The following is a 27918-nucleotide window of genomic DNA, read 5'->3' as shown; positions in this document are numbered from 1 at the left end:
ACCTACCCACCCTCCCTACACACACTCTCTCCCCATTGCAAGCATTAGAAAGCCTGGGCGGCGTCTCGGTCACTGTGTGGAAGCGCTGACCTCCCTAGCAGGCACCGGCACCGCATGCCTTCTTCCTGCTCGCTCTGCGGGCCTGGAGGCTTGTGGGTAACCACGAGGACGTCAGAGCTGACTGTACCCTGCACCCCGAGGGACCCAGAGGGCTTGGTGCCTGTCACGTGCCTGGGCCCTCTACTGTTCGCTGCCAGACCTTCCCTCCGAGGGATGCGAGGACATTTGTCCTAGACAGAGTTCACGCAAGAACGAGAGGAGGAAGAGAGCCAAAATTCTCTATAACCCTCTAGCCCTCCACATCCTAGAAATGTTATACAATAGAAAGTCCTGGGGTGTGACACAGTAAATTGGTCTTGCAGTAGTGTGCAGATTTGGTGATATTTCCTGGGTACAGTTGATAATTACAAGAACGTTGCAGCAGAGAATGTACAAAGGAAAAACACAGGCAGCAATCAAATGAGGAAACCAAAACTCTGCTCTGTTTTGCCGATAAAAAGCTATGTCACTACTAGACATTATACTCTCCATAGTCGTTTATAGTGCTAGATTTATTTGGTACCGTTACAAGAAATTCCTGATATCTTTATCTTTAAATACTACTTAAGTAAGAAATTAAAAGATTCTTACAGATCAATTATTTTAGTGATTACTATGTGTTAGTTTTTAAAAACATAACCCTGTTAATACTAAGGATGATATTCAGAATTGGTAGTCCCAGTACTATTCATTAAATATTTTTAAATCTATGCTTGTGTAGTACCTATGCTTTGTGTAGTACCAAAAGATAAAGCAATCAATACAAGCATGTTTTTGTTTGTTTTAAATGTCTTTTTGGAACACAGACCTCCAAAGGGGGCCACCTGAGCTTATTTAAGTTTGATTCTATCTCCTGGGAAGAAAAGTTAAATTGGTCTTTTTTCCCTCCTGTGATCCTTTCTACCTCCATCCTTCTTTTCCAACCTTCCCATGTTTACCTTGTTTTGTTGAGAAACTGTTGCCTTGACCTGAAACCTGGATTTTCCCCTTGAGGAGAACCTGGTAAATTGTCCCCTGGAATTTTAATTTGCTTCTAAAACTATGCCAACAAGAGTTTAAAATTAATGTGAAGTAGATGCATAGTCTCTTCCTGTAAAATATTAGAAAATACATCGTTAATAATATTTGATCTGGAGCCATACTTAGGGAAATGGCCATTAAAATACTTTACCTTTTTAGCATCTAACATCTTCTGAGGTTCAGAAATGCTTTCTCTTCACAGAATATGAGCAAAGAAGTCATTAAGACAGCAACCTAACACAGTTCTCAGGGCCAGAGTTATGAAGAAATTTGTTTTGTTTCTCTTTTGAAGATTATATCTAAAACCTCCTTACGTGATAAATCACTTATCCTCAAAGTCAAAAAATCACCGGTCCTTATAACAGACATTGCTTTGAACAAACGGATTTCAGTAAGATTCTTAACCCTTCCCTCTTCAGAATAGGATTGCTGACATATGGCCATGGTAGAAAATCTAGTTCATCGTTCAAATACTGATCTTGGAATTGTTTATCTGGTTTATGAATACTTAATGGTTTTCACTGAGCCTGGTTGTAAGTGAATACAATACATGAATAAGAATATTTCTAGGTACAAAATGTCTCCCAAGGAACTGAAAGGAATATTTTTGCATCCTTTATGATCTTTTCCAGAAAAGTATGGGTGGGTACTTGATAGTGCAATGATTAATTTATGAAATTAATATAAAAATTATACTACCTAACCTTTTAGAGCTCAAAATTGACCATCGGGAATTTTCAGGGAAGGAAAGATAAAGAGACCAAACCTTTGTAGATTTTGCTAATTTTAGTAAACATGGAATGTGAAGTGAAACCTTTATGTGCAAAGTTGGGCATCAGACATGCACAAAGGGCCCTCTAGTGGCCATATTGGAAAATTTTGTTTAACAGTTAATTCAGTTATTAGCTAAAAAATGCGTTATGAATTAAAAGCAGTCTGTATTTTTTAAAAAAACTTGAATTTTAATAACCGCCATCTTTCATTCTTACAAATGTGCAGCCCAGATGAGTAAAGTCTGTGGTCAGCACACATGTTCAAAGAAGTGTTCCGTGAGAAAGCTATTCCCTTCTATCTAGTGTTAAAGAAAAGCTACTAAAAATTTTGTCTTCCTTTTAGAGCCAGCCAGATAAAATGGACGGATAGAGATGACTGGGGAGCGAGAACATTTCTAGATCTTTCACTTCCCCAAAATGGCTGTTCCCCATCCTAGGAATTGAAGTGTCCCCCAAACTGTGTCGCCGCCTATGTCACTGCACAGCTACAATAATCCACATTTTAATTGTTGAGATTTCTACAGAAAGTACTGGTCATAAACTATACCTGTTAAGAGAACATTTATAAAGCAATTGCTTTAGTACAATTCAGATTGCCATATGAAGATTTCACAGCATTCCAGTCTTGGGTCCTGAAGAAGGGAGACGAATGTTTTCCTTTCCATTCCCGCCCTTTCTGCCACTCTCTCTTCCCACTGCACCCCGCCCCCCCGCCCCCCCCCCACACACACATGCAGTTGCGCAGTTGGAAGGGGCGGAGGAGGGAAATACATGAAAGTGATGTAATTCGTGACTCCCAGATGGTTACCATAGCTACTATCTGGCATATTACGCTATCGGTAGGGTAAGAGCTTGTTTAAAGCAGCTTTCAATGAAGGGTTTTCGGAGAGGTTGCTCCACAACCTACAGAGTGTAAACAGGCAGAAAAACGTCAGCCTTGGGCCCTCTAGCAGACTCCTTAAACTAAACCCAGTAGGGAAGTAAGTCATTTCGCTGGTGGGAAACAGACCTTGCCTCCTCCAGGGCCGCCACCGCGAAGGAGGTCCTCCCTTCCCAGAATTTGAGAGCCCATTGGTGGGTGGTGTCGTCACTCAGCGTGACGTCACCGGCGAGGAAAGAGGTGGAGCCATAGACTTGGCCTCGGGCCCTTCTAGCTTGGGGATGGGGGTGCAGATCGGGAAGGGACTGGAGGACTGAGGCAGCCGTTCCGGGGAGCCGACCAGAGGTACGGGTGGGCGGCTCAAATCCTCAGGCTGTACCTTGGGGGACCGTGCCAGCCTGTTCTGCGGAGCGCGCTTCCTCCGCATCTTGCTCCTCCCATCAGCGCTGTTTTTCCAACCGTCTCCAGTTGCCCACAGCGCTCTCCTCAGCCCTTGACCTCGTCCCCTCGCCCGCCCAACTTTGGAGTTCAGTCTTCATTCCCCCTCCTTCCGTGCTTCGCTTCCTCTATTCTCTTCCGTACCCCGCGCTCTGCTGCTTGTTTACCTTCCATAAACCTGGATCGCCAACAAGGTTCGTCGTCCCAGTGCCTGCACCACCCCCGCACCGAAATACAAAGAAACACCCCCAGACCCCACCACAGTAAACACAGTCCATCAACACACAGCGCGCACAAAAGCCACAGGGAGAGGAAGCCGAGGGCGCGTTTTGCCCCGGTGTAGTCAAGTGCCGGAAGCGAAGGTATCCGGGGAGCCTGCTGCCCCCGCATGTGTGGGCGTGGGCGGTGCGTAAGCGCAGGCGGAGCACGTCGCCTGGCCCCGCCCGCCTGGGATGTGGTTGACCGCAGGCCCCGGCTGGAGTGCCGGGGGAAAGAGTGTGGCTTGACTGCGGGAAGGGGTCTGGTCTCCCTCCAGCATGAGACCACCCGCCCTTAGTAGGTTCAGATGTTCCAAAGTATTATTTGAACTCTTGATCAAAATGTCAGCTCTGTGGTTGAGGTTTCCGTCCAGGAGAGACCCTGGTACTTCCTTCCCAGCTGCAGGAAAGCAGAGTTGACACTTTGAGATACTAAGGCTCATTGCTGCCCTTGGCTGAAAAGCGCCACCGGATGGAGAAAGGTTTTGGTAAAGCTTATTTGAAGGTATAAAGCTCAGTTTGGGCTTTTTGGGGAATCACTAGTACAAAACTGGTTTACCTCGACTTGACTATGAGTAAGTACCATGTGTATCTTCACTGCTACGTAATGAGATGAGTGAGTACTTCAGTCTTTAATTAAAGCTTGGGGCAGCTTGACCAAGTATGGAAAAAAGCTAATTGAAAACAAACCCAGTATATTTACTTTCTACCTATATTTTTAGGTTATGAATAGCTGTGTCTTGCTTAGTTTCTTGAGTACTTGGCAACCACTCAAGTAGATTACTAGGTATTATTGACCAGAAATCAAAATGTCTTTGAAGACTATATCACCCTTATGAGCATCATCATATTTAAAGGTCATTTCTATTTGTTGGGATCCCAAAGTACCATTCTCAAATCCAGGGCTAAGAAAACATTATTCATGATTGTTGGAAATGAACTTGAGAGAGATTTTACACCTTGAATCGAATATGCAAATTTTTTACCCTTGCAATAGTTAAAAACACTTAAATCCTGATATCTTTATAATGATGTGTTTTTAAAATACTGAATTGTTTACTTTTTCTGCCCAGGTCCCTGTGTTGGCTAGTTGAAACAAATATAAATATGGCCTTCTACAATTATACTACATTCTTAGCTATTGCCCGAACAAGGTAAGCCTTGGAATTTCTCCCCTCCTCCCAATATTTATATGAACTTTATGCTTCTAGATGGAACAGATATATGTAAAAGGATAGGCTTAGTACACAATTAAAGCTTTGTTGGTTTTAACTATGTTGGTTTTCAGAAAGCTGACATTTTAATGTATTTAAACTTATCCCAAATTTTCTGTACACTTCAGAACTCAGGCTGAGTAATTTTGTAGATGTGTAGTACAGGTAAGCTAGAAGATGCAGTGGTTTTAGAGTGACACCTCTGTAATTGATGAATGTTACAAGAGGCCCTTAGATGTAGAAAGGAGTAAAATGGCTGGCAAACAAGTCAGTCCTAAGGCCTATAACTGCAAAGTCTGTTATCACTTACCGTATTTGCCGGCGTATAAGACGACTGGGCGTATAAGACGACCCCCTAACATTTCCACTCAAAATACAGAGTTTGTTATATGGGCAGTCTATCTGAAGTGTACCTGGCGTATAAGACGACCCCCCACTTGGAGGCATATTTTTCAGGGCCAAAAAATCGTCTTATACGCCGGCAAATACGGTATTTATTCCAAAGAATATTCACTGAGAACTTACTATGTGCCAGATACATTGTACATTTTCCTTTTTGGCCATTCAAAAAGTGTTTTATCTTGTCATGCTTCAAAAAGAAAGAATGGAAAAAGCCATCTCTTTGCCAAAAGCTCTTTGCCAGGAATTTCTTTGCCTACATGATCTTATTTTTATTTCCAAATAATCTGAAGTGCTATTTTAACTGAAGATTGTGAGCTATTGCAAAACTAGAATGTAGAGGTCCCTGGCTGGGGTGCCCAATTCTAGTTTTTATTGCTAATGTTCTTTGGGAATCTTAGGTAAAGGTGCATTTTGGCTGTAAGTGCCTCTCATTTGAGGGAGTCCATGGGCACGACATGGACAAGGCAGTATTATGTGATTGGTTAACCCCCAAGGGACCATGAAGTTTCTTCAAACAGTATTCCTGTTGAGTAGCTGAAGACACAAGTCTTCTACCTGTTTTATGATAATAGATAGAGACAGAACTTTCAAACATAATCCCTGGCAGGAAAATGTTTGCTGATAGAATTTTAAATGAATAGTGACAGAGTTTCTAACTTCTAATATAATGATTCTTAGGAATTAACTTATTACTATTTCTCCTAGAGTATATTATTCAACCATAAAGCATACTGTTCTTCAACTGGGGTAAAAAGTTATATTTCATTCACTGATGAACACCATCTGCTTTTAAAATGCAGGCTTTGAAACTATTGTTTTATTTTAACCAGATATAGTATCTATTTCTTTAATTTTTAAGTTTGTAATAGTTTGTGCTCAACTCAGAGGATGTTGCTCTTTATTCCAGATGCCCTAGCCATTTTGTCCATCCTACCTGCTCTTCTTTTTTCCCATCACTTGCATTTCTTCACTTGCCAGATTCCCACTTAACATATATGAAGAACTGTGGAAGCAAGAAGTACTCCTGTCCTAGTCAGTCAGGCAGTAAAGTACTTCACTTACAAACTAGAATAATACAAAAGCTACACACATCAGCATGCTGGCTACAAGAGGTCCCTGGTAAACCTCAGCTGCAGCAAACCCCCAAAAAGCCACAGGGGACAAGCCCTCAGCCCACAAAAGAAATGAAGACTAAGGAAGAAAAGCAGTCTTATAGACAAAAAATTATGGATGAACTTAAATATTATTACAATGGATTCTATTTGCTTTGGATTGACACCAAAGTTGCTGCCAGAATGGTTTGGAGGCTGTTGCATGGACAGGTGCTGACCAGACGAGAGAGACGAAGGGTAGGCAAGAATATTTGAGAAAGAAAATGTAAAGTTAAAATGCACTATTTAGGAATCAAGTTTTAAACTCAAAATTCATTTTAAAAATCCCAGAGTAGGAATACTAACTGGTGTAATTAACCAGGATTTCTTTTTTTTTTTAAATTGGGAAACTGTGTTTTTCCAGGACCCATCAGCTCCAAGTCAAGTAGTTGTTTCAATCTAGTTGTGGAGGGTGCAGCTCAGTAGCCCATGTGGGAATTGAACCGGCAACCTTGGTGTTATGAGCACTGTGCTCTAACCAACTGAGCTAACTGGCCACTTCTAACCAGGATTTCTTACTGAGTTTCGTACTTGTCTGCAAACTGACTTGCTGTACAACTTTAAGCACAGTTCTTAAAATTTGTATATATTTGCCTATAGAATGGTTATAATTGTGTTTTCTGCTTTGTTTTGTTTTTAGCTGAGCCATCCTGCCACCTGTTGGCAGCTCAGCGGCATAATTGTGTTTTCTAATCTCTCCAAGGAGTTGGGCGGTTGCAGGTTTGATCTGTGCACCTAAAGTACAAACTGTTGTTAATATATTAAATATATACATTTTAAAAACCAACTTTAACAGATACTAAGTTATTAAAGTACGGACCCCTAAGTTAGATGAAAGCTAGGAGATACCAGTAATATGTTTTGAATGTCATAGATTTCCTTGAAGATATCCCGTAAATATTACTTCAGAAATATGGTAAAAAGAGAAAAGCCCACCTTTCCATTTTATAAACAGCTGCAGCAAATGTCTTGTGTTTTTAACACTTTAAGAAACAAAGCAGGCTTTTTAGTTTTTGTGTCTGGGACATGTCCTAAAATAATGAATATTGCATATGTATTTAATTCTTTAGCTATTGAGGACTTGTGCTGACTTCTTCCGCCTGGTTCCATTTCTGGTGTTCATAATTGTACCCTTCATGGAATTCTTATTACCAGTGTTTCTGAAACTCTTCCCAGAGATGTTGCCATCAACTTTTGAAAGTGAATCCAAAAAGGTATGTAGGGTTTCTTAACTTTTTTTTTGAGAATGGTTATAAGAGTTTATTTAAGCCAAAACTGACAAAATATATTGGGGAGCAAGATCTCAAATGCTCACAGATTTTTAAAACTTAATAAAAAATTAACAGAATTATTTTTTAGAGCATTTTTTAGGTTTACAGAAAAATTGAGCAGGATGTACAGAGAATCCCCAGATACCCCCCCCATTCCCCTATTATTAACATCTTGCATTAGTGTGGTACATTTGTTACATTGGAAGAACCAATATCTATACATTATTATTAATTAAAGTTCATACTTTACATTAGGGTTAACTCATTGTGATATATAGTTTTATGGGTTTTGACAAATGAGTAATGTCATGTATCTCTCATCACAGTGTCCTATTACCCTAAAAATCCCCTGAGCTTCACCTGTTTGTCCCTCCTCCCTTTCCCCTTAACCTTTGGCAACCATTGATCTTTTTATTATCTGTATAGTTTTGCATTTTCCAGAATGTCATATAGTTGGAATCATACAGCATGTAGTCTTTTCAGACTGACTTCTTTTACTTAGCAATATGCATTTAAGTTTCCGCCATGTCTTTTCATGGCTCATTTGTTTCTGTCACTGCATAGTATTTCATTGTATGAATGTATCACAATCTATCCATTCACCTATTGAAAGACATCTTGGTTGCTTCCAATTTTTGGTAATTATGGATAAAGCTGCTAAAAATATCCATGTGCAGGTTTTTGTGTGGACATAACCTTTCAAGTCATTTGGGTAAATACCTAGGAGAGCAATTGCTGGATTGTATGGCAAGATGATGTTTAGTTCTGTAAGAAATTGGTAAACTGTCTTCCAAAGTGGCTGTATATTTTGCATCCCCACCAGCAATGAATGAGGGTGCCTGTTGCTCCACATCTTCATCAGCATTTGGTGGTGTTAGTGCTTTGAATATTAGCCATTCTAGTAGGTATGCAGTGCTCTTTAATTATTATTTTAATTAATTAATTAATTATATTTTATTTATGTATTTATTATTATTTTTAAAGATTTTATTGGGGAATCGGGGAAGGGGAACAGACAAGTTGCTGTCCTTTTGTTCCTCAGTCTAGTTGTGGAGGACCTTGCATCACAGGCCCATGTTGGTATTATCATTGAGCTCTTCCCAGGTGAGGCAGATTGGTCACCGGCCACTGGACAGCTGCTCACCGCGGCTCTTGGCAGCGCACACTGGCTGCTGGCTGCTCACAGTAGTTTTACAGCAGCCCCCTGCAGCCTCACTGCAGCCTACACTGTCGCCAGCAACTCACGGCAGCCCAGTTCTAGGTTGAGCTGTTGTTCACCATCTTAGTTGCAGAGGGTGCATCGTCACTAGCCCTAATATAGGATCCCAACCGTGGTCCTGCTGCTCAGAGCTGGCGTCTCAAGCCAGCTCTTAACCACTGCACCACTCAGCTGGCCCTATTGTCTTTTCTTAGCTGAGCCATCCCACCACCTGTTGGCAGCTCAGAGGCAGCTCAGCTCAGGCCGGGAATCTAACCAGTGACCTTATTGCTCAGAGCTCACACTCTTGAGTGAACTCTTAACCAACTGAGCCACTCGGCTGGCCCTCTAATTGTTATTTTAATTTGCAACTCTCTAATGACATACGATGTTGTGCATCTTTTCATATGCTTGTCATCTGTATGTCTTCTTTTTGGAGGTGTGTTCAAATCTTTTGCCCACTTTTTTTTTTTTTAAAGATTTTTATGAGGAACTGGGGGGATGGGAACAGCGGTGGGGAATTGGGGAAAGGGGAACAGACAAGTTGCTGTCATTTTGTTCTTCAGTCCAGTTGTGGAGGACGCTGCCTCACCGGCCCAAGTTTGCACCATCATTGCGCTCTTCCCAGGCAAGGCAGATCAGTCACCGGCCTCTGGACAGCCACTCACTGCGGCTGCTGACCACTCAACGCTGGCTGCTGGCCACACACGGTAGCCTATGGCAACCCACTGCCACAGGAGCTGCAGCCTACGCCATCGCCGGCGACTCACAGCAGCCCAGCCCCAGGTCCAGCCGCTGTCCAGCATCTTAGCTGCGGAGGGCAGTGTCACTGGCCCTCATATGTGGGATCCGAACCGGGGCCCTCTGGCGTCCCAAGCCAGTTCTCAACCATTGCGCCTCTTGGCCAGCCCTGCCCACTTTTTAATGGGGCTCATTTTCTTACTGTTGAGATTTAAGAGTTATTTGTATGTTTTTGGATACAAGTCCTTTATCAGATACGTGTTTTACAAATACCGGGGGTGCCAAAAAAATGTATACACATTTTAAGATAACAGCTCTTAAAATGTGTACACATTTCTTTCGGCACCCTCTGTATTTTCTCCCAGACTGTGGTTTGTCTTTTCATTCTCTTAGCTGTGTCTTTCACAGAGCATGTTTTTATTTTATTATTATTATTTTTTTAAAGATTTTTATTGGGGAATTGGGGGATGGTAACAGTGCTGGGGAATTGGGGGAAGGGGAACAGACAAGTTGCTGTTGTTCTGTTCTTCAGTCCAGTTGTGGAGGATGCCGCTTCACTGGCCCAAGTTGGCACCATCACTGCACTCCTCCCAGGCGAGGCAGATCAGTCGCCGGCTTCTGGACGGCCGCTCACTGTGGCTGCTGGCCGCTCACACTGGTTGCTGGCTACACACAGTAGCCCATGGCAACCCACTGCCACAGGGGCTGCAGCCTACGCCGTCGCCGGCGACTCATGGCAACCCAGCTCCAGGTTGAGCCGTTGCTCAGCATCCCAGCTGTGGAGGGCAGTGTCACTGGCCTTCACATGTGGGATCCGAACCGGGCCCTCTGGTGTCCCAAGCCAGTTCTTAACCATCACGCCACTCGGCCGGCCCACAGAGCATGTTTTTAGTGAAGTACAACTTAACGATTTTTTCTTTCTTGGGTCATGCTTTTGACATTGTATCTAAAAACTCAATGTCAAACTCATGGTCGCCTAGATTTTCTCCTAGGTGTTTTATAGTTTTTGAATTTTACATTTAAGTCTATGATCCATTTTGAATTAATTTTTAAGAAAGATTTAACATCAGTGTCAAGAATTTTTTTTTTTGCATGTGGATATCCAGTTTTTTCATCACAATTTGTTGAAAAAACTACCCCTTCTCCATTGAAGCTTAACTTGTTTTCAACTGTTGAAAAATAAAGCAAACATATATCAACTGTTACTGCAGTGACTAGTTGAACAGTAGGCATGACTTGTTCAACCAAATGGACTCTTTAATGCTTATGAATAGTTCCTGAGAAGAGGGGTCCTCATTTGATGGTTACTGTGAAGATGACAGGCTAGAAAACCGAGGCAGCTCCTTCATTCTCTTTATCCTGTTCATATCTTCATACCACTCTATTAGACAGTGGTATGAAGATAGGAACACAATACTAGGAGAGGACAAAGAGGGCAACTTTTAAATCAGATTGGGAAATGTTTCACAGAAGAGGTAACTATGGAACTGAGACTTAAAAAGTGGTAGAATTTTAACACAGTATTTGAAAGGCATTCAGGATAGAAAGAATTGCACTTAAAGTAGCTTAATGGCGTAAAAGAGTATGATACAACCAGGGGCCATTGATTGGGTCTTTATATTTGGAATACATGGGGATCAATGGCAGAAGATAAGATCTTCTCATGTGATATGTTGGGTCAAGTTGGAAAGCATCTACCACCCTAAGAATTTAGACTTTACCTTTGACCGTGGTAAATAATGGAAGGTAAATTTCAGCAGAGGGTGGGTAGCTTGATTAGATCTTTGTTTTAGAAAAGTAAGTTTGCTAGCAAGAAGGATTGAAGAGGGTAAAGCCAAGGGAGGGAGATCAGCTGGAATGCTACTGCAATAGCATGAGAGAGATGATGAAGCGTAAATTAAAAACATGGCATTGGAAATAAAATCTTAAAGATAGATTTGAGATACGCTTAAGGGGTAGAATCAAATTGCAATATTTAACTGCCCGACAGTGGTTTAATTTACTTACATTAAAAGTAATCAGGATTGGGCTGGCCGAGTGGCTCAGTTGGTTAAAAGTTGGCTTAAGAGCACGGGCTCTGAGCAACAGGGCCACCGGTTCGATTCCCACATGGGCCAGTGACTCTGTGCCTAAGCTGAGCTGTTACTGAGCTGCCAACAAGTGGCAGGATGGCTCAGCTGGTGTAACAACAACAAGATTGCCTGTTCGATGGTGGGCTATGCCCCCCCGCAACTAAGACTGAACTCAGCAGCTCAGAGCTGAGCTGCCATTCGGATGGCTCAGTGGATAGGGCTGGCGCTCTTAACAATGAGGCTGCTGGTTCGACTCCCTCATGGGATGGTGGCTATGCCCACCTGCAACTAAGACTGAACTCGGCACCTTGAGCTGAGCTGCCACCTGGATGGCTCAGTGGATAGAGCGGCACTCTTCACAACAAGGCTGCTCATTCAGCTCCTGCATGGGATGGTGGCCACATTGAGCTTAGAGGCCACCAGCTGCCGACGGGAAGCCAGATGGCGACTGGTGCTCTCCACAATGAAGATTGAAGAACAACAACTTGGCTGGTCCCCTTCCCCAATTCCCCAACACTGTTCCCCCTCCCCCAATTCCCCAATAAAATCTTTAAAAAATAATAATAATAAAAGTAATCAGGATCTAGAATTAATACAATGGGATTCCAAGGAAAGCAAAGTGTTAGTGAATGCAGGAAGATGGGGGAATAGAGGAGGTGATATATCTAAATATTCCTCCTTCTTCAACTCCACTCATTCCCTGAACATAAATATATACACGTCATGGCCATGGTCCTGGAAAATACTTTCTTGTTTCTTTGTTCCATGAAAACAGAGATAGCAAGCAAACGAGAGTGCTAGCTTTCTATTTACATCAGATCGCTGTACTATGCATTTCTCTTTCATTGTTCTTCTCCATTATACTCTTACATTAATTTGTGGAATTACTAGATTATCATTAGTCACTAATGTTTGTTTCTCCCATTAGCTTAGAAGTTCCATGAGGGCAGTTATTCATATCTGTTTTTGCTCATTTTATCTCCAGCACTTAGCACATGATAGACGCTCAATAAATGGATGGATATGGATATGGATATGGATATGGATATGGATATGGATATGGATGAATGAAATGGATGACTAAATGGGTTCTAATCATGGCATTTCCATTGTGTGATTGATTGATTGATTTGCTGAGTCTTTAAGATCTTTCTCAAAACTAATGATTGCTATGATTGGGTGATTATTAGAATCTTTTGGGCAACTTAAAAAATATGTATCTATATAACATATATATTACTGTTTCTCTCCACCCCCCTGAATCCTGACCATCGTTATTTTGAAAATGCTTCCCTACAACATTTCTGAGGATGAACAAGGATTTAGGAATTATGGTCAATATAGTGTCTTAAGAATATACACGTAATTCTCTTCTGTGTAGTACTTTGTTCATATGTTATAGCCCTTAACTCATTGTATTGTAATAAATTGTGTCTGTTTTGCATTACTTAAACTATAGCTACTTTAGCATAGAGTTAATTTCCTGGTTTGTGGGCCAAGCAAAAATCCAGACCAGGGATTGGCTCAACTAGCAGCCTAGATGGTTTGTTTGCACCAGGTTAAGAAATTAGTATCTCGTTCTAATTAATGATAAAGCCTTCCATTCAGGGGCCATTTTAAATCTATCAAATATTTATGATCATTGTATTAGTGAGAAAAGATAAGATTAAGGAGACAAGCTAGAAAGAGAGGTTACTTTTTATTTGCTCTGGTTCTCACAAAACCCATTCAATTAAGTATGACAGTAATATTAATACATGAAATAGGCATCAACAATAACAAGGTGGCAGTGATTTTTCTCTCATCTTTATCCACCAAGTTGTAATCATGAAGGATTGATTAACTTTTTCCTTTTGTATTATTAAGGAAGAAAAACAGAAAAAGAAAATGGCTGCAAAGTTGGAACTGGCAAAATTTCTTCAAGAAACGATTACAGAAATGGCAAGGAGGAACAGGGCCAACCTGGGAGATGCCTCTACCCAGTTTTCATCCTATGTCAAACAGGTCTTTCATATAATACCAAACAACTTCTGGGCTGGGAGTGACATGAAAAAAGCATGTCATCGTGGATCTTCCCAATTGTTCACAATCTCTGAATTTGCAAATCTAAGTTATATACATACAATATTGCAAGCATTGATAGTAGTTTGCAGAAGTGTTTATCTTAAAGCATTCAGTGTGCTAAAGACATTGATAATTTCTTGGAAAGAACAGTAGAATTAGAGTCAAACTTTTTATTTTATTTTTAATTTTTTTAGCTGAGCCATCCTGCCACCAATTGGCAGCTCAGCAGCAGCTCAGCTCGGGCCGGGAATCGAACCGGCGACCCTGTTACTCAGAGCTCGACTCTTGAGCGAGCTCTTAACTAACTGAGCTATTCGGCCGGCCCGTGGAGTCAAACTTTTGAACTACTTCTGATTGATTTAGTCTGACTTCGAACAGATTTCTTTCCTCCTCTTTTTACTACAGGTCCCATTATCAAACATAAGATAGAATCCATAAATGCTTTGACATGTCTTTCAAATAGTCTACTGGGAAGGCTAAATTAAGTAGGAAACATATTATTATTATTTTTTTTTAGCTGAGCCATCCTGCCACCTGTTGGTAGCTCAGCGGCTGCTCAGCTCGGGCTGACTCGAACCGCTGTTGCTCAGAGCTCAAACTCTTGAGCGAGCTCTTAACCAACTGAGCCACTCAGCCGGCCCCCTAGGAAACATATTTTAATTAGCCTTTTTGTCCCACTGCCTAGGTCCAGACAGGCCACAAGCCCAGCACAAAGGAGATAGTTCGCTTTTCCAAACTATTTGAGGATCAGCTTACCCTGGAGCACTTAGATCGACCTCAGCTGGTTGCCCTTTGCAAACTGCTGGAATTGCAGTCCTTTGGAACCAACAATTTGCTCCGCTTTCAGCTCCTGATGAGACTGAAGTCTATAAAAGCAGATGATGAAGTAAGAGCTTAACTATCGCTGTAGAGAATTAGCAAGACATTGGGAGATATGTCTTGGGTGGCTCAGAGATGAAGTGCAATATCTTCTGTTAGGTCTGTCTGCTCATGGACTGGTTCTGGCAAAATGAGTGGTTTAAACAACCATTACCATGACAACCTGAACCTTGCTTACTCATTTTAGGAGTTGTTTATCCTATTCATTTTCTTGAGAAGGCCATCATAATTTGGATGTCTTAGCTGGGATTAATCTAGAGCAGTTAGGACCCCCTGGGAAGGAATAGCAGCTCAGTAGATTCCTGAGTCTCCTTACTGCCAAGGACAGTGTGCTACTCCCACACCTCTGCTCCCCTCCCACAGAGCTGGTGCCAAAGTAAATATTCTGCTGGGTGAATTTGCCTGGTAAGAAGGGGTGGTAATGCATAATACTGGGAGAGAGAGCAGAGCCTAGACATGAAAGAAAGGCACCGTTCAGACTATAACTACTAATTAGACTCCTTTAAAAAAAGGAAAGAATCTTTCTTGAATCAGAATCAGCTGCTTTAAAGCATTCTGCCTGAGGGAGCACGAGTCCCAGAACTGAGAAGCATGATCCCATTGGACCCATTTGGATTTCACTTCTTGCTTTCAGAACTTTGGAACAAACAATACTGGTCCCAGAAGTACCACAGTTTCGGGTCACACCAAGCAGAAACTGTTATTTATTGAGGGAGTTTTGTGAACCAGAGAGTTAGGGCCATTCTGAGGTTGGTGGTAGGGGATAGTAGGGAAACAACACTACTGGGACATGCAACAAATGGTACATTGAAAGCTTTTCAAGTGAAATGTTTATTTTATTTTTTTAGGAATTTATTGGGGAATTGGGGGAAGGGGAACAGTGTTGGGGAATTGGGAAAGGGGAACAGCCAAGTTGTCCTTCAATCTTAGTTGTAGAGGGCGCAGCTAGCTCAGCTCCAAGTCCAGTCACCATTTGGCTGCCCAGCTCAAGGTGCCGTGTTGAATCTTAGTTGGTGGGGGGGGGGAATGGGAGGTGGCAGTGCAGCCCACCATTCCATGCGGGAGTCGAACTGGCAACCCTGTTGCTCAGAGCTCGTGCTCTTAACCAACTGAGCCACTTGACCAGCCCTGAAATGTTTTTTAAATGAATCCTAACACTACCGTGAAAGGGAAGAGGAGAGATGTCACAAGCAGATGAAATGCAAGTCAAGAGGGAAAATAATTACTTTGGTGACAGAATGTTGGGGAGAAGTTATGTAAATAGCTCTGAGATTATTAATACCTGTTGGCAGGATTCCCTCTATCTCAACTGCTACACTTTCCTAAGTCACCCTGTTGTTTTAGGCTCGGGGCCTTTGCAGTAGTCAGTGCAGGGGATAAAGTGTGAAAGCGTCAGATCCTCTGTGTCCCCTGATTTGTTGGAATTTAGGGATTAAGTAAAATAAAAACCATAAGATCCACTACCATTCCTTATACTTCTTTCAGATAATCGCCAAAGAAGGGGTTAATGCTTTGAGTGTGTCAGAGCTACAAGCTGCCTGTAGGGCCCGAGGGATGAGATCACTGGGTCTCACTGAGGAACAACTGAGACAACAGCTCACAGAGGTAAGTGGCAGTGTTCCTGGGCCCCTTTCACTAGAACTCTCATCCCTACAATTTGCAGACCTCGTTTTGTGATTTCTACTTGGCAAGTGAACCATCTTATCTAGTTTGCCTTATTTAATGGAGCAGTGATGCTGAAGCAGCTAGATTCATTTTTGATTGAGACAGGGTACTGTATTAGTTTTCTAATCCTGCATAACCAATGATCACAAACATATTGCCTTAAAACAACACGCATTTATTAGCCCATGGTTCTGTAGGTCAGAAGTGCAGACTGTGTTCCTTTCTGGAGGCTGGGAGGGAAGACGACTTCCAAGCTCGTTCAGTTTGTTGGCTGAATGTAGTTCCTTGCAGCTGCAGGACTGAGGTCCTTGTTTCCTCACTGGCTGTCAGCCCTGGGCTACTCTCTGTCCTGGAGGCCACCTGCATCTGCGAAGCTAGCAGTGGAGAACCTCTCACATGACAAACCCCCCCCCCCATCCCCCCAGCCACCATGCTTTGAATATCTGACTTCCCTTGTTTTCTATCTCTAGCTCCAGATTTAAAGGTCTCATGTGATTAGGTGAGACCCACCTGGGTAATCTTCCTATCTTAAGGTCAACTGACTTGGGACCTTAGTTATATCTGCAAAATCAGCAGCACCTAGATTAGTGTTTGACTACATAACTAGGAGAAGTTGTGGGTACACGAGGGACCGGAATCTCAGGGACACCTTAGAATTTTGCCTGCTCCAAGTATTGTAAGGGCCTGGGCAAAATCTCTAATATAAGGCTTGTTACCTGTGTGGATCTATCTGGAGGTCTAATCTTACCTGGTGGCTCACCCGACTGCTTTCGCAATTAGTGTCCCAAACCAGTGTACAGTGTTAGCTTTGGTAACAAATGTTTAATATTTTTCCCTCAGATAACAGAATCTAACTGAGTGTTAATGTTTTAAAACAAAGGAGTAACTCTTATTAAAGTTCTCATTCCTATAACTGTAAAAAGTGCAATAAAGTGTACACGAATTATTTTGAGATATGAGCCATTGTTGTAACTTTGAAACCATACAGGTAGCTATTTCCTCTTATATGTTGGACCTGCTCTAATTGGAAGATGAACATATTGTAAAGAGGTATTAAAATAATTTCTTTCTTGAACATAGAGTATTAAGTGGCTTCATACTGTCAAATTGCTTTCTTGAAAGGGTGTCCCATTTTACAACCCCCACTATAAGGGCGTGAAGCTACTAATGCAACCATATGATATGCAGCACTATATAGTATTCAGAAAATTCTGTGTTAGGATATGGGAAGACATTTTAGGGAAAGGAAAAAATCTAAAAATGTTAAACATGAAACATCTTAACATAAATTAAAACTATGAGATACCACATTTACCTATTATGTTGGCAAAGATCAGCGTTTGATAACACACCGTGTTGGTGAGGGTGTAGGGAGAGGGACTCTCATGCATTGCTGGTAAAAGCCTCCATAGAGGCTTGGCAATATCTTTAAAAATTTTTAAATAGATTTACTTTGACCCAGCAATTTCACTTCTAAGAATTTATTCTATGTTCTTGCACATGTGCAAAATGACATATCTACAAGATTATCTATTGCAGCATTGATTATAACAGCAAAAGATTAGAAACAGCATAAATCTCATTAATAGGAGCATAGTCAAATAAATCATCACATTTCCATATAGTGGAATCCTTTACAGATGTTTAAAAAGGAGGCAGCTTTATATCTACTGATATAACTCAATGTGCAAGATGACATACGAGGTGTGATAAAAAAAATACAGTGAATGTTTAAATAAAAAAATGTATTACAGTAAAATACACATTGCCATTAATCCCCCTTAGAATACTCCCCCTGGCTTCAAACACACTTATCCCATCATTCTTGCCACTTTCTGAAGCAGTTCTGGAAGTCCTCTTTTGTGTCTTTAATTGTATTGTAGTGGCTGCTTCAATGTCCTGAATTGATCCAAAACGTTTACCTTTCATGGTCATTTTGGCTTTGGGAAAGAGCCAGAAGTTGAACAGTGCCAGATCTGGCGATAAGGTGGATGAGGACACACGGTAATGTTTTTATTCGACAGAAATTGCTGTATACTACAAACGATGTGTGACACGGAGTGTTGTCATGATGGAGGATGACTTACGGCACACTTTAAAACACACCTCTCAACTGTAACTTATACCTGACTGACTGCACTGAACAAGTTGCAACTCATCACACAGTTACTAAGGCTTACTAAGGCTCAACACACTGCTTCCCATATTAAAGATCCTTGCCTTTCCATTGGATGGCACTCGGCATTAGCATTCACTGTATTTTTTTTAATTACACCTATTTCAGTGAAAAAAAGCAAAGACAAAAAAGAGTGTGTATATGTCACCCTTTGTGTAAAAATAAAAAACATATACATATGTATATTTGTATATGCATGGGATATCGCTGGAAGGTTATATAAAGGACTGGTACCAGTGCTTGCTTCTAAGGAGGAAAATAGGATTGCTAGAGAAGAGGCATAGAAGGCAGGCTTATTTTTATCGATTACATTTTACCTTTTGAATTTTGTCACTTCTGCATGTATTATATTGATCTAAAAAACCATATTTTTTTTAAAGCTTAGCCAATTTGGTACTTGAAAACTTACATCTCATTATTATTTTAATGTTTATTTCTTTGGTTAAGAATGAGGCTGATTTATTCTTTAACATTATCTACTTTGTGTTTAAGAGAAGATACTCAGCTTCTTTGATCCACAATTGGTTTGAGAGTTTAATTGAACATTCTCCGACTCTGAGAGTGATCCCACTGGAGTAACGGGGGGGGGGGGGGGGGGGGGGGATGCAGGATACAACCACTGGTGCAAACACTGGGGGACGAATGTTTTTATCCTCTTTCTGCCGCTAGTTATCAGCATGCACCTGTGGAAGCTGTGAAACCAAGGAAGCAGTAGATGATTGCAGGTCACATCCAGTTATAACATTCTGTGATTCTATCATGTTTATTTCCCTCCCATTCTCCAGTGGCAGGACCTCCACCTGAAGGAGAATGTCCCTCCTTCTCTTTTGCTCCTGTCACGAACCTTCTACCTGATAGACATGAAGCCAAAGCCAATTGAGATCCCACTAAGTGGGGAGGTAAGTAGCTGGGTGCATGGAGAATCTGGATTTCCATAACTAGGGCCTCTTCACAGATGTCTTATTTTCTATTGCAGTCAGATTTGGCATTTCTTTTGGTATATATTTTGGAATTTGGCCCAATTGGCATGAAAAATCTTTTTTAAATCCCTAATAAATAAAATTACTGAAACTACCTCAGCTATAGGGCTGTTACTGCCTTTAATCCCAGCTTGCTTTAGTTTTACAAACAGTTTCTTCTTTCTCATTCACTATCTAGTCTTCATTAGCAGACTTGATTTTTTTCCCCACCACTCTTTCCCCTCTGAGACTGAATGGTTCCATTCTGTCATGTCTGTTTCATTTGTCCAGATACCTATTCATTTTTAAGCCATGAATGGCCACTCTAGAATGTAAACTTTTTGTCTTCAACTCATTTTCTTAGTCTTTTTTTTGTTGTTGCCTTTAATTCAGCAGCATTTTTTCTCCTTGTATTTTACTGAAGAACCCAGGCTTGGCCCAGTCACTAGAGCATCTTGCTCTGGGTCCATCAGAAAGGGCCTCTCACTTTTCTACTTTGTGGCTTCATGTCTACCTCAGAAACTGCATGGATGAGAAAGGAAAGACCATTATATAAGATGCTGCACATGTGGTTTAGTAGCTTAGACTTAGTACTCTGGAGTAAGGACCAACCATTTTTAATCTTGGTTATGCTGTTGACTCCTTGGACAAGCCATGGGAAATTATATGAAGTCTAGCATAAAAATGTGCTTCAGGAGACACCATCTTGCTTTCCCTTTTCATAGTTCCAGAAACTAATCTGGCTTTGGGCTTTGTCCAGGAAGGATTCTAGGGAGACTAGGAACAACTTTGGAGCACGGACCATGTTCTAAAAGGCAAGCTCCTGGGTTCTTACTCTATCTTTGGACTTTAAGACAGACCAAAATTATTTGTCATTCTTAGACTGCTGTCAGGAGCAAGGAAATCTTGGAATAGCACAATGTCTCAGAGCTAAATTTGGGTTCTCAGAATTATTGTAGATGGGCATAAACTCTTTATCCAGATGTTGCTTTCTGGAATGGTTGAGAAAGACCAAAGAATTAAGGACAAAATGACAAGCTCCTAGGTATTTTATTGGTTGTTTGTTTTTTTTAAACCCATGTTTTTAAACTTCTGTTCTCCATATATACAAAATGAGAACAAGTAGCATGCTAGGTTCTGTAAAAATTTACACATCAAATTGAATATCCTATAATTTTGGATATATGTAGCTCTTTTTCCTCCAAAGTACACAAAGAAATTACTTATTTCCAAAGAGCAGTAATATATTTTTCAAATCTAATTAATGCAATTCTTAAAGACAGGGTGGCTATTCTAAAATATCACCCCTTCCCTCCATTTTCCTCATGTTGCAGCTTCTATTAAGCAGCACCTACCATTATAATAAATAAGGCAACATTTATTAGACACCAAAAATGATAAAGATATCAATTTTCACTAAGTTATATCAATGCTATTAGAAACTGATGAGTAATTGAGAAATGGCAACTTTTGGTTTTTGAGCCCAAGAATAGGACCAAAATTGGCAAACCAGTAGCTTGTTAATGACTGAGGATTTTAAATGCTAGAATCTATTTAAAGTGCAACTTTGGTATACTGAGTGCTCAAAACTCAAAGATAAATAATACTAAATTGCTATTTCAGTAACATATGTCATGTTACTCATAAAGGGTATATTTGGAGGAAGTTAGAGATTTGGTGGAAAGCAAATTGTGCTTGAAGGCATCAACTACTGTAGAAGTGCTTCTGAGAGGCAGGAACAGCAGAAAGCTTATGCTTATATAAAATATTTTCTCCTTCCCTAGGCTCCGAAGACAGATATTCCTATGGAATCACCTACTTCCCCTGAATCTAAAGAGAACATGGTGGATTTAGCACCTCAGCTGAAGGGTACTAAGGTTAGATCATTACTTTTCATGATTAATTAGGTTAAAAAATGAAAGTAACAAGTTAATTTCTCTATTTTTAACCCCCTTAATTAAACTGAACTTCAGTGGTGTTCTTTAATAAGGAATATTTATTGTACAGTTTGATCTGTTTCTAAGAAAGTTCAGCATTTGGCTATATGTAGTTAGGTTCTATATTTTGCCTTTTGAATCTGTGCCAGAATATGAAGTAGTTGTTCCAGGTTCCTGGTAGTCATGGCAGTGTGACTATAGATCTAATGCACATTGTTTTAAATAAGTAACCCAACTCTTGGTTCTGATATTTAAGGATGAAAAATGTATGCAACTGCCATCAATTACATCATCACCCACACCACCATCAATACCTATTTCATTACCTAAAGGATCCATCACTTCTGCTAAAGAAGCTGTTAAGTATTATCTAAAAAAAGAAAATCCCTTTCCCTCTAGTTGTTTCTAAGGGCAGTGAGAATCTAGAATTGTAACTATTGTAAAATACTGCGTAGTTCTTCCTGTCATCCAAACAGGAAGTTGTAGGCTGAACTTTAGTCATCTTATAACCACTACATTTTTTAAACTCAATTATCCAAAAGAAAAAAAACAAAACAAAACAAAAAAACCAATGCAGTCATAAATCAGACCTAAATATGTTAAGTCTAGGAGCTAATTATAATATAGGCATTCTTATTTTCTTTTGTGCCAGATGGAAATAGTTCCCATATGTTGTGTATTTCACACAGGATTCATATGTCAGGAAATACTAGCAAGAAAGCAATTTAAATCTTAGGAGAAATGTGTGTAAATAAGAAATTACTTATCTATCCATTTTTCCCATTTGGGTAAAGGAATTTGGGACAAGAGCAGAAGGAATGACACAGTCAACAGTGGGGGGGGGGGATTATGGGGGAGTTGAACTGTGGAGTGAGTGGCTCTACTGGCTCCTGAGGACCAAAGAGCACCAGTAAACACACAGATGGTGTAGACATCCAGGGGTCTGGTTTGCATGTCTTTATTTTTATTACCAAGGTAAATTACAAACTCAGATTTGACTTTGTGGTTTGTCATTATTTTGATTAAGGAAGCTAAAAGGGGACTCCTAAAGAACTTACACATCTAATTGTGACCAGTGCTTAAAGTCCTTATGTTTTGTACCTAGACACTCCAGGCCAAGTCACAGGAGACAACCCAAAACAACAAGGCTAGTTCGAAAGGAGCATAAGGACTACTGGAGGATGAAGTTCTTTCTCTCCAGCTTCCTGCCTTCGGCAGTGACATCCATAAAGGGCCTCCCAGTTAAGACTATCTGTGTCTGGTTTGAGTAGAGGATCAACCATTTAGTCCTTGGGGCAGTCCTTTGAGGCCTTATAACTATTCCAGATGATGTCAGCAGTGAGACCAAGTTCAGACCATTTAGAAAAATATAACTGCAAAGCCCATTTCCTCTGTACCATTATGTCATCCCACTTAACTTTGTGTAAAGTGCCCCCCCCCATACTGTTTTTAACACCTTCATGTTTGTGCCCACATCCTTTAAGGGAGGAAACTTTTTCCATAATGGAACCAACTTAGTGCCTTAGATACCTCTGTCTCCTATGGCTTGGTAACCTGAGTAAGAACTTGGAAACTCCAAAAACGATTTTAAGAGCACCTGACCAACTTTTTCAGATTGACTGATCCATCAGGAGGAATAGTTACCCTGAAAACAAATTACCTTATGAGATGGAATGGATATACTCCCCAGTAAGATCTTTCTGGATATAAAGAAAAAAGCTTCTTGGAGAATAAAATGGGGAGTTAAACAGACTGGCAATCAAAAAGGTTTGACTGCTGCTTGGCTGTTTGGAGACATCCCCCTCTGGGCCTGCAGGAACCTGGAAGGTGGCCACGATTCTAGCACATATGGCTTTCATTAGCCACCATTTTGCTAGGAAACATAATTAAGGGTTTAAGACTTAACCATTTGTTTGGGCTGGGTGTGTTTTTCTGGTATGTTTGTCTTTCACAAACAAGACTATTTGTTAGTCATAGGGATTGTTCAAGTCTGATATAATCCCCATGCTACCCAACAACAAATATTACCTTCTGATATTTATTTTCAGTGTTTTCAGTATCGTCCATACTGAAAAAACAATATAATAGATTGTCATGCAGCTGACCAACAGCTTTCTTCCCTTGGGGAGCGCTTAGCAGGGAATAGGTATCTTGGCCTGTGGGTGACGAAATTATTGGGTTGTCGGAAAAGTCATGACATGTTTTCTGTTTTTCGTTGCAAAAATGCGTCATGACTTTTCCGACAACCCAATAGATTTCCTTACTTTCTATGAAATTGAAAGCACTTAGATAGGAATCAATTAAACCAAGTAAAACTCAAATCTCCTTGTCTGGAATCACCTAAATGAGGACTGTCATCAGCATTTCATAGCAAGGATATGTGCTTTTACGAGCTTCCTAAACCTCCTCTCCAACAGAGGACAAGCCCCACCACGTCCTGCTAATGAACTCCAGTTCCTTGAGAACGATGAATCCCTCCTATGCAGCATTTCATGGGTCTCGTCATTGGCTGAGCAAGGTGATTCACAATAAATTTCCCCACTTTTAAAATGATAGCTGTTTAATTAGTTCACATTTCAAGTGTTGACTGTGGGAAAGGGATTAGCTACTTAACTTGTTCAATCCTGTTGACGCTGAATGATGCACAGGTACTGTTGGGCTACAATTCTTTCTGGCTTTCCCTGTGAGCAGAGTAGGAACGGTTAGGTCAAGGGGCCCCTGGCCACTTTTGACCCCAGTTGGCCTTCACCCGTTTTTGCTTCATAAACAGGCATCAGAGACACTTGATACCACCTCTCTTCCCATTCTTAGATAGTTCAGAGAAGTCAAGGTTGCTTCTTTGTTCTCATCACTTACAGCACTTGGCTGTGGGGTTCCATGATTGTTACATTTAGCTCCATGTTGAAACTGAGCTATTGGTGTTCTGGTAAATTAACAACCAACTTTGGGGGGGAGGGAGGGGCTGATCTGTAGCATTTGCAGATTCCAGTGATGTAAATACTCCCACATGGCTGACTTCAAGCTACCAACAGGCCACTGAACAACAGAGTTGGGAAGAGATGTATGCAGTTGGCTCAAGAACCAGCCCCAGTACATCACCAACCCTAGTCCCTACTGGAGTAACAAGACAATTAAATCTCTAGTTGTTGTGTCCATTAAATGTATAACTTGTAAGTACCGGCACAAATATCTTGAAGGCAGTACAATATAAGGACTGCTAGCCAACCTAGAGAGAACTTGCCCAAGGCTGAGTCTTCCCCACCATTTGGGTTCTTGCTGACCTTCTCTCTCCCTGGCTCGCAGCTGAAGGAATAGAAGACCATGCCCAGTTGCTACACAGCTTTCTCCTTTCCCTGTTCTCTCCTCGTCCTTCCAGATGCATGTGCCTTAGCTGTACCAGCTGCTAATAATCTGAGTATAATTTTAGGCGTTTTTTAAAACCCAACCTCACTGGTGATGTCAGACTTGGCCTATATCTTAGACATTGAAAATTCTGCTACAATAGAGAGGTGCTGGTGGCACTTGGCATTCATGGACCTGCACTTGTGCTGTGTCTAATTCTGAAGTTTAGTCATTACAATATGAGTCACATTGATGATGTCGAATACATGTTCTGTAATGCTAAAAACCAGGCTAAAAGATCTGCCAGTCACCACAGTACACACCTACTAATGGAACTTCCAAGCAGACTGACACATTACCTAATGTACTGAGATTTTGGCCTGCTGGCTCCTCCCAGTGGCCGCTGATAAACACAGTGACTTCACTGTCATTGAGATAGATTTCTTGCTTCATGTGAGGTTCAATCTTACTTACCTGAGATCAATACATTACATTAGCGGTACCAAGGGACTGATGATCCCTAGCCTATCACAATTAGAAAAGGCAGAAAGGCAGTTATTGATTAATGCTGTGGTGATCCCAGGCCCTAATCTTTTAACCCTCAGGAAACCAGATTCAGTGCTGTGACAGCACGTCGTCTTCATTAGATAAACTGGATTCCTTTCCTCAGGAGACCCAATCTGGTCATCTAAGTAAAACGGTCATTTCATTTTCTCTCAGGTCAATTTCACTATCTTTTATTAGACAGGCAGCTTAGTCTCTGGGGACATTCGTGGATGATTTGAGTGGTAACAGCGAAGACATCACTGTTGTAATAGTGCCTTATATTTATCCAGCACCTCTCCCGAAGGCATATAAAACTCTTTATAGATTCAAGGGCCAAGGCAGAAATTATCATCACTATTTTACAAGGAAAGACACCACTATAAGGTCCCACCCCAACTTTACCCAGGAAAGCTGTCAGGTGCCACAGCTTCTTGGAGGTGAGATACTCCATGCCTCGGGCCACCTGATTGGCGCAGGAAACCAGGTCCTTGGAGGAGAGCAGCTCCTCTGGGCTGTGGCTGGGGTTGTAACAGTATTCCAGACCAGGAGGCCTCCGGGCCTGCAAGTACTCCCGTAGGTTGCCCTTGGAAGCATACTCCTCGATGACGTGCAAAGGACCTAGTACTAAGAGCTAAAATTCACTTCCTGGCTCTGTTCACCAAATAATGCCTTCGTTAATAAACAGAAACTGTAATATGTTGACATTTGTATATTTACAGACACAAGGATACGAGAACTAATTTACAATAGTGGCCAACATTGCAGCTGCCAAAAAATAGCTAGCTCAGAAAGGAAACTTAAAAGCAGCAATTCCATTTTCCCTACAGAAATGAAAGTGGATTGAACTTTCTTTTGTTCAGCAGTAACCCAGCAAAAAAAGCAAGCTTTCCATTATAGAGGCTGAGCACTGCGTTCTAAGGAGCCAGGACGCACCTGGTGAGCGCAGGGATAACCAGCAGGTGGCAGAGGAAGTAAATTTCCAAGCAGCCAAAAAACAAACATTCAGAGAATTTTTCCCCTTTCCTGAGGGATGGGGTGGAGTTTGTACAAGAACTATAGGAGGCCAAGATCTGTGATAATCCCAACACATGCAGCCTGGTCACATGGATACAGGAAGCCTGGTGTGGGGGAGGACCATGAACACAGAGCAGGCTGGGAAACATGAAGCAGCGGACCTACCTGAATGTAAAACTAGTCGTAGGTGACACGTTTGCCCTCACACAGCAGCACAGGCAAAACCACACCCACACAGAGGGGGTAGGCACACATCTGGGTTTGAGTTCCTGCAGGCCCTTGTTGAATAATCCTGAGCTTTCCTCCACCTCTCTAGCTCCCCTTGGCTATTCCGAGGTAGGTTCCCACCTCCCTCTCTGACCCTCTGACCTACCCAACCTCACCAGTTTCCCCTGAGGAAACAATCAACAACCGGTTGAGAGCTGCAGAGCCTTGGCTCTTGGCCCAGGGCCTCTGGTGCACTGACAGGAGGTTCCTGCCCATTACACAGACGTCGTCGTCTCCTGCTTTTCCAAAAGCATTGGAGAGGTAAGAGGTTTGTCCTGAGGTCTCGGTGCAGGACCCAAGAGGAAGAGGTTAGGATAAAACTGCTGGGAACGCGCAGTACCCTCTGGACAGACAGACCTAGGGTCCGTTAAGTCTTGTTCCTTTCCAGCTGACATTCTCTCCCTTGTCACACAACCCATATAAAAATGAAGCAGCAGCAATTTTTATTTGAGGGACCTAAACTGAAAATAGGTTTAGAACATAATTTAAAAAAATAAAACAGCAAAAGTAGCAAAAAATATATGACCTTTTAAAAAACATTTTCCTTTTTTTCTTTTTTCTTTGTTTTTAATATATAGCAACTGATGCCTCCCAGCCACCAGGAGCATCTTACCCAATGGGTAAATCTCTGGTAACGACCCTTTTAAAAAGACATGTAAATATATACTCAGATTTATACACTTTGTGTTTTCTTCATAGCTATGTACAAAGTCCCCAGTTTGGGGCCGGGCCCCAGGGCCACAACACTGCTCCTAGCCTCCGCCTCCCCGTCCTCTGGCACCAGGTATTTGGTCAGCAAAGCAAATTAGTATCAGAATTAATAAGCCACTGGCACCATCTATCTGGAGCAGAGGTCGCCTTCGACTGAGGCCCGAAGCCCTGACCTCCCCTCACTACTACTGCAGGTAGCCCTGAGGACGAGGCACCTGCCACCAGAACACGGGGGCTTATGGGTTACGGTGAAGCAGACAAAACCAACACGAGAAAGCCCAGTCAGCTCTCACTTGCATGCCTGCTCACCTCCCGCTCCCTGACCCTCCAGGCAATGCCAGGTGGCAGGAAGGGGTCTTGGTCCAACATCTGGGAGGGAACAGAGTGGCCATCAGCAAGTACCTGCCTCTCTGTTCCTCTCTCTCACAAGCAGGTTGAGAGGAGGAAGAAGAGAGGTGAGCTCAGTGGGGTGAAGGCCTCAGGTAGGCGGCTGGCTCCTGCCAGTAGGAAAGGGGCAAAGGGGAAGGCAGTGAGTCCAGCGGGGAGTGGTGGCTGAGGGTTACAGCTGAGGATGGAGTCCGGGGAGGGGCAGTGCTGGGGTGCTAGTCAGCGTCGTTTGAGTCCGCCATTGGCAAGCTGGGCTGGGTGTCGGGGCAGACAGGGCTCCTCAGGCAACGGCTCATGTGAGAAGACAGAATCCTCCCCTGAGGAGCAGGTAGAGCTGCGGGTGTCGGGAAAGCTGGGAGAGTATTGGTCCAGGGGCATTGACAGGTCCAGGTACTCCTGTGACAGGAGAGACAAAACAACAACGGATCCAGCATTCTCCTCCCTGTGGCCGTAGT

At 41.9% G+C, this 27918-nt stretch overlaps 2 protein-coding genes across 18 annotated transcripts in view; one reads left to right on the top strand and one right to left on the bottom strand.

The window, feature by feature from the left end:
* Positions 1-2628: 2628 nt before the first annotated feature.
* On the top strand, positions 2629-27171 carry LETM2 (leucine zipper and EF-hand containing transmembrane protein 2). 9 transcript variants are annotated; one of them, XM_019626815.1, is made up of 10 exons: positions 2629-3117; positions 4541-4621; positions 7305-7448; positions 13383-13520; positions 14266-14466; positions 15945-16064; positions 19086-19199; positions 21044-21136; positions 21453-21554; positions 22302-27171. In XM_019626815.1, the coding sequence occupies exons 3-10, from the start codon at positions 7371-7373 to the stop codon at positions 22362-22364; spliced, it is 909 nt and encodes a 302-aa protein (XP_019482360.1). In that variant the 5' UTR covers positions 2629-3117; positions 4541-4621; positions 7305-7370; the 3' UTR covers positions 22365-27171. The 9 variants fall into 9 exon arrangements, with proteins under 9 accessions (XP_019482360.1, XP_019482366.1, XP_019482367.1 ...); XM_019626818.1 differs by lacking the exon at positions 2629-3117 and adding an exon at positions 3130-3404; XM_019626819.1 differs by lacking the exon at positions 2629-3117 and adding an exon at positions 3682-3765.
* The window catches only part of FGFR1 (fibroblast growth factor receptor 1), a 45248-nt gene continuing 44115 nt past the window's right edge, over positions 26786-27918 (bottom strand). For all 9 annotated transcript variants that reach the window (XM_019626805.1, XM_019626807.1, XM_019626806.1 and 6 more), the window contains one exon: positions 26786-27859. In XM_019626805.1, the coding sequence (XP_019482350.1) occupies positions 27683-27859 (177 nt within the window). In that variant the 3' untranslated portion in view covers positions 26786-27682. The remainder of the gene's footprint in view (positions 27860-27918) is intronic.

Source organism: Hipposideros armiger, unplaced genomic scaffold (assembly GCF_001890085.2).
Source record: "Hipposideros armiger isolate ML-2016 unplaced genomic scaffold, ASM189008v1 scaffold_690, whole genome shotgun sequence".
NCBI classification, from domain to species: domain Eukaryota; kingdom Metazoa; phylum Chordata; class Mammalia; order Chiroptera; family Hipposideridae; genus Hipposideros; species Hipposideros armiger.
This window is presented reverse-complemented; position numbering and strand designations above follow the sequence as displayed.

What these genes read in the sequence shown, in the direction of transcription:
- LETM2 (XM_019626823.1), top strand. Translation starts at nt 6,079, where the DNA reads ATGAAGAACTGTGGAAGCAAGAAGTACTCCTGTCCTAGTCAGTCAGGC. An exon ending in AGATCCCACTAAGTGGGGAG is followed by an intron (nt 19,200 to 21,043) that starts GTAAGTAGCTGG and finishes CTCCTTCCCTAG; the next exon opens with GCTCCGAAGACAGATATTCC. An exon ending in TCACTTCTGCTAAAGAAGCT is followed by an intron (nt 21,555 to 22,301) that starts GTTAAGTATTAT and finishes TTTTGTACCTAG; the next exon opens with ACACTCCAGGCCAAGTCACA.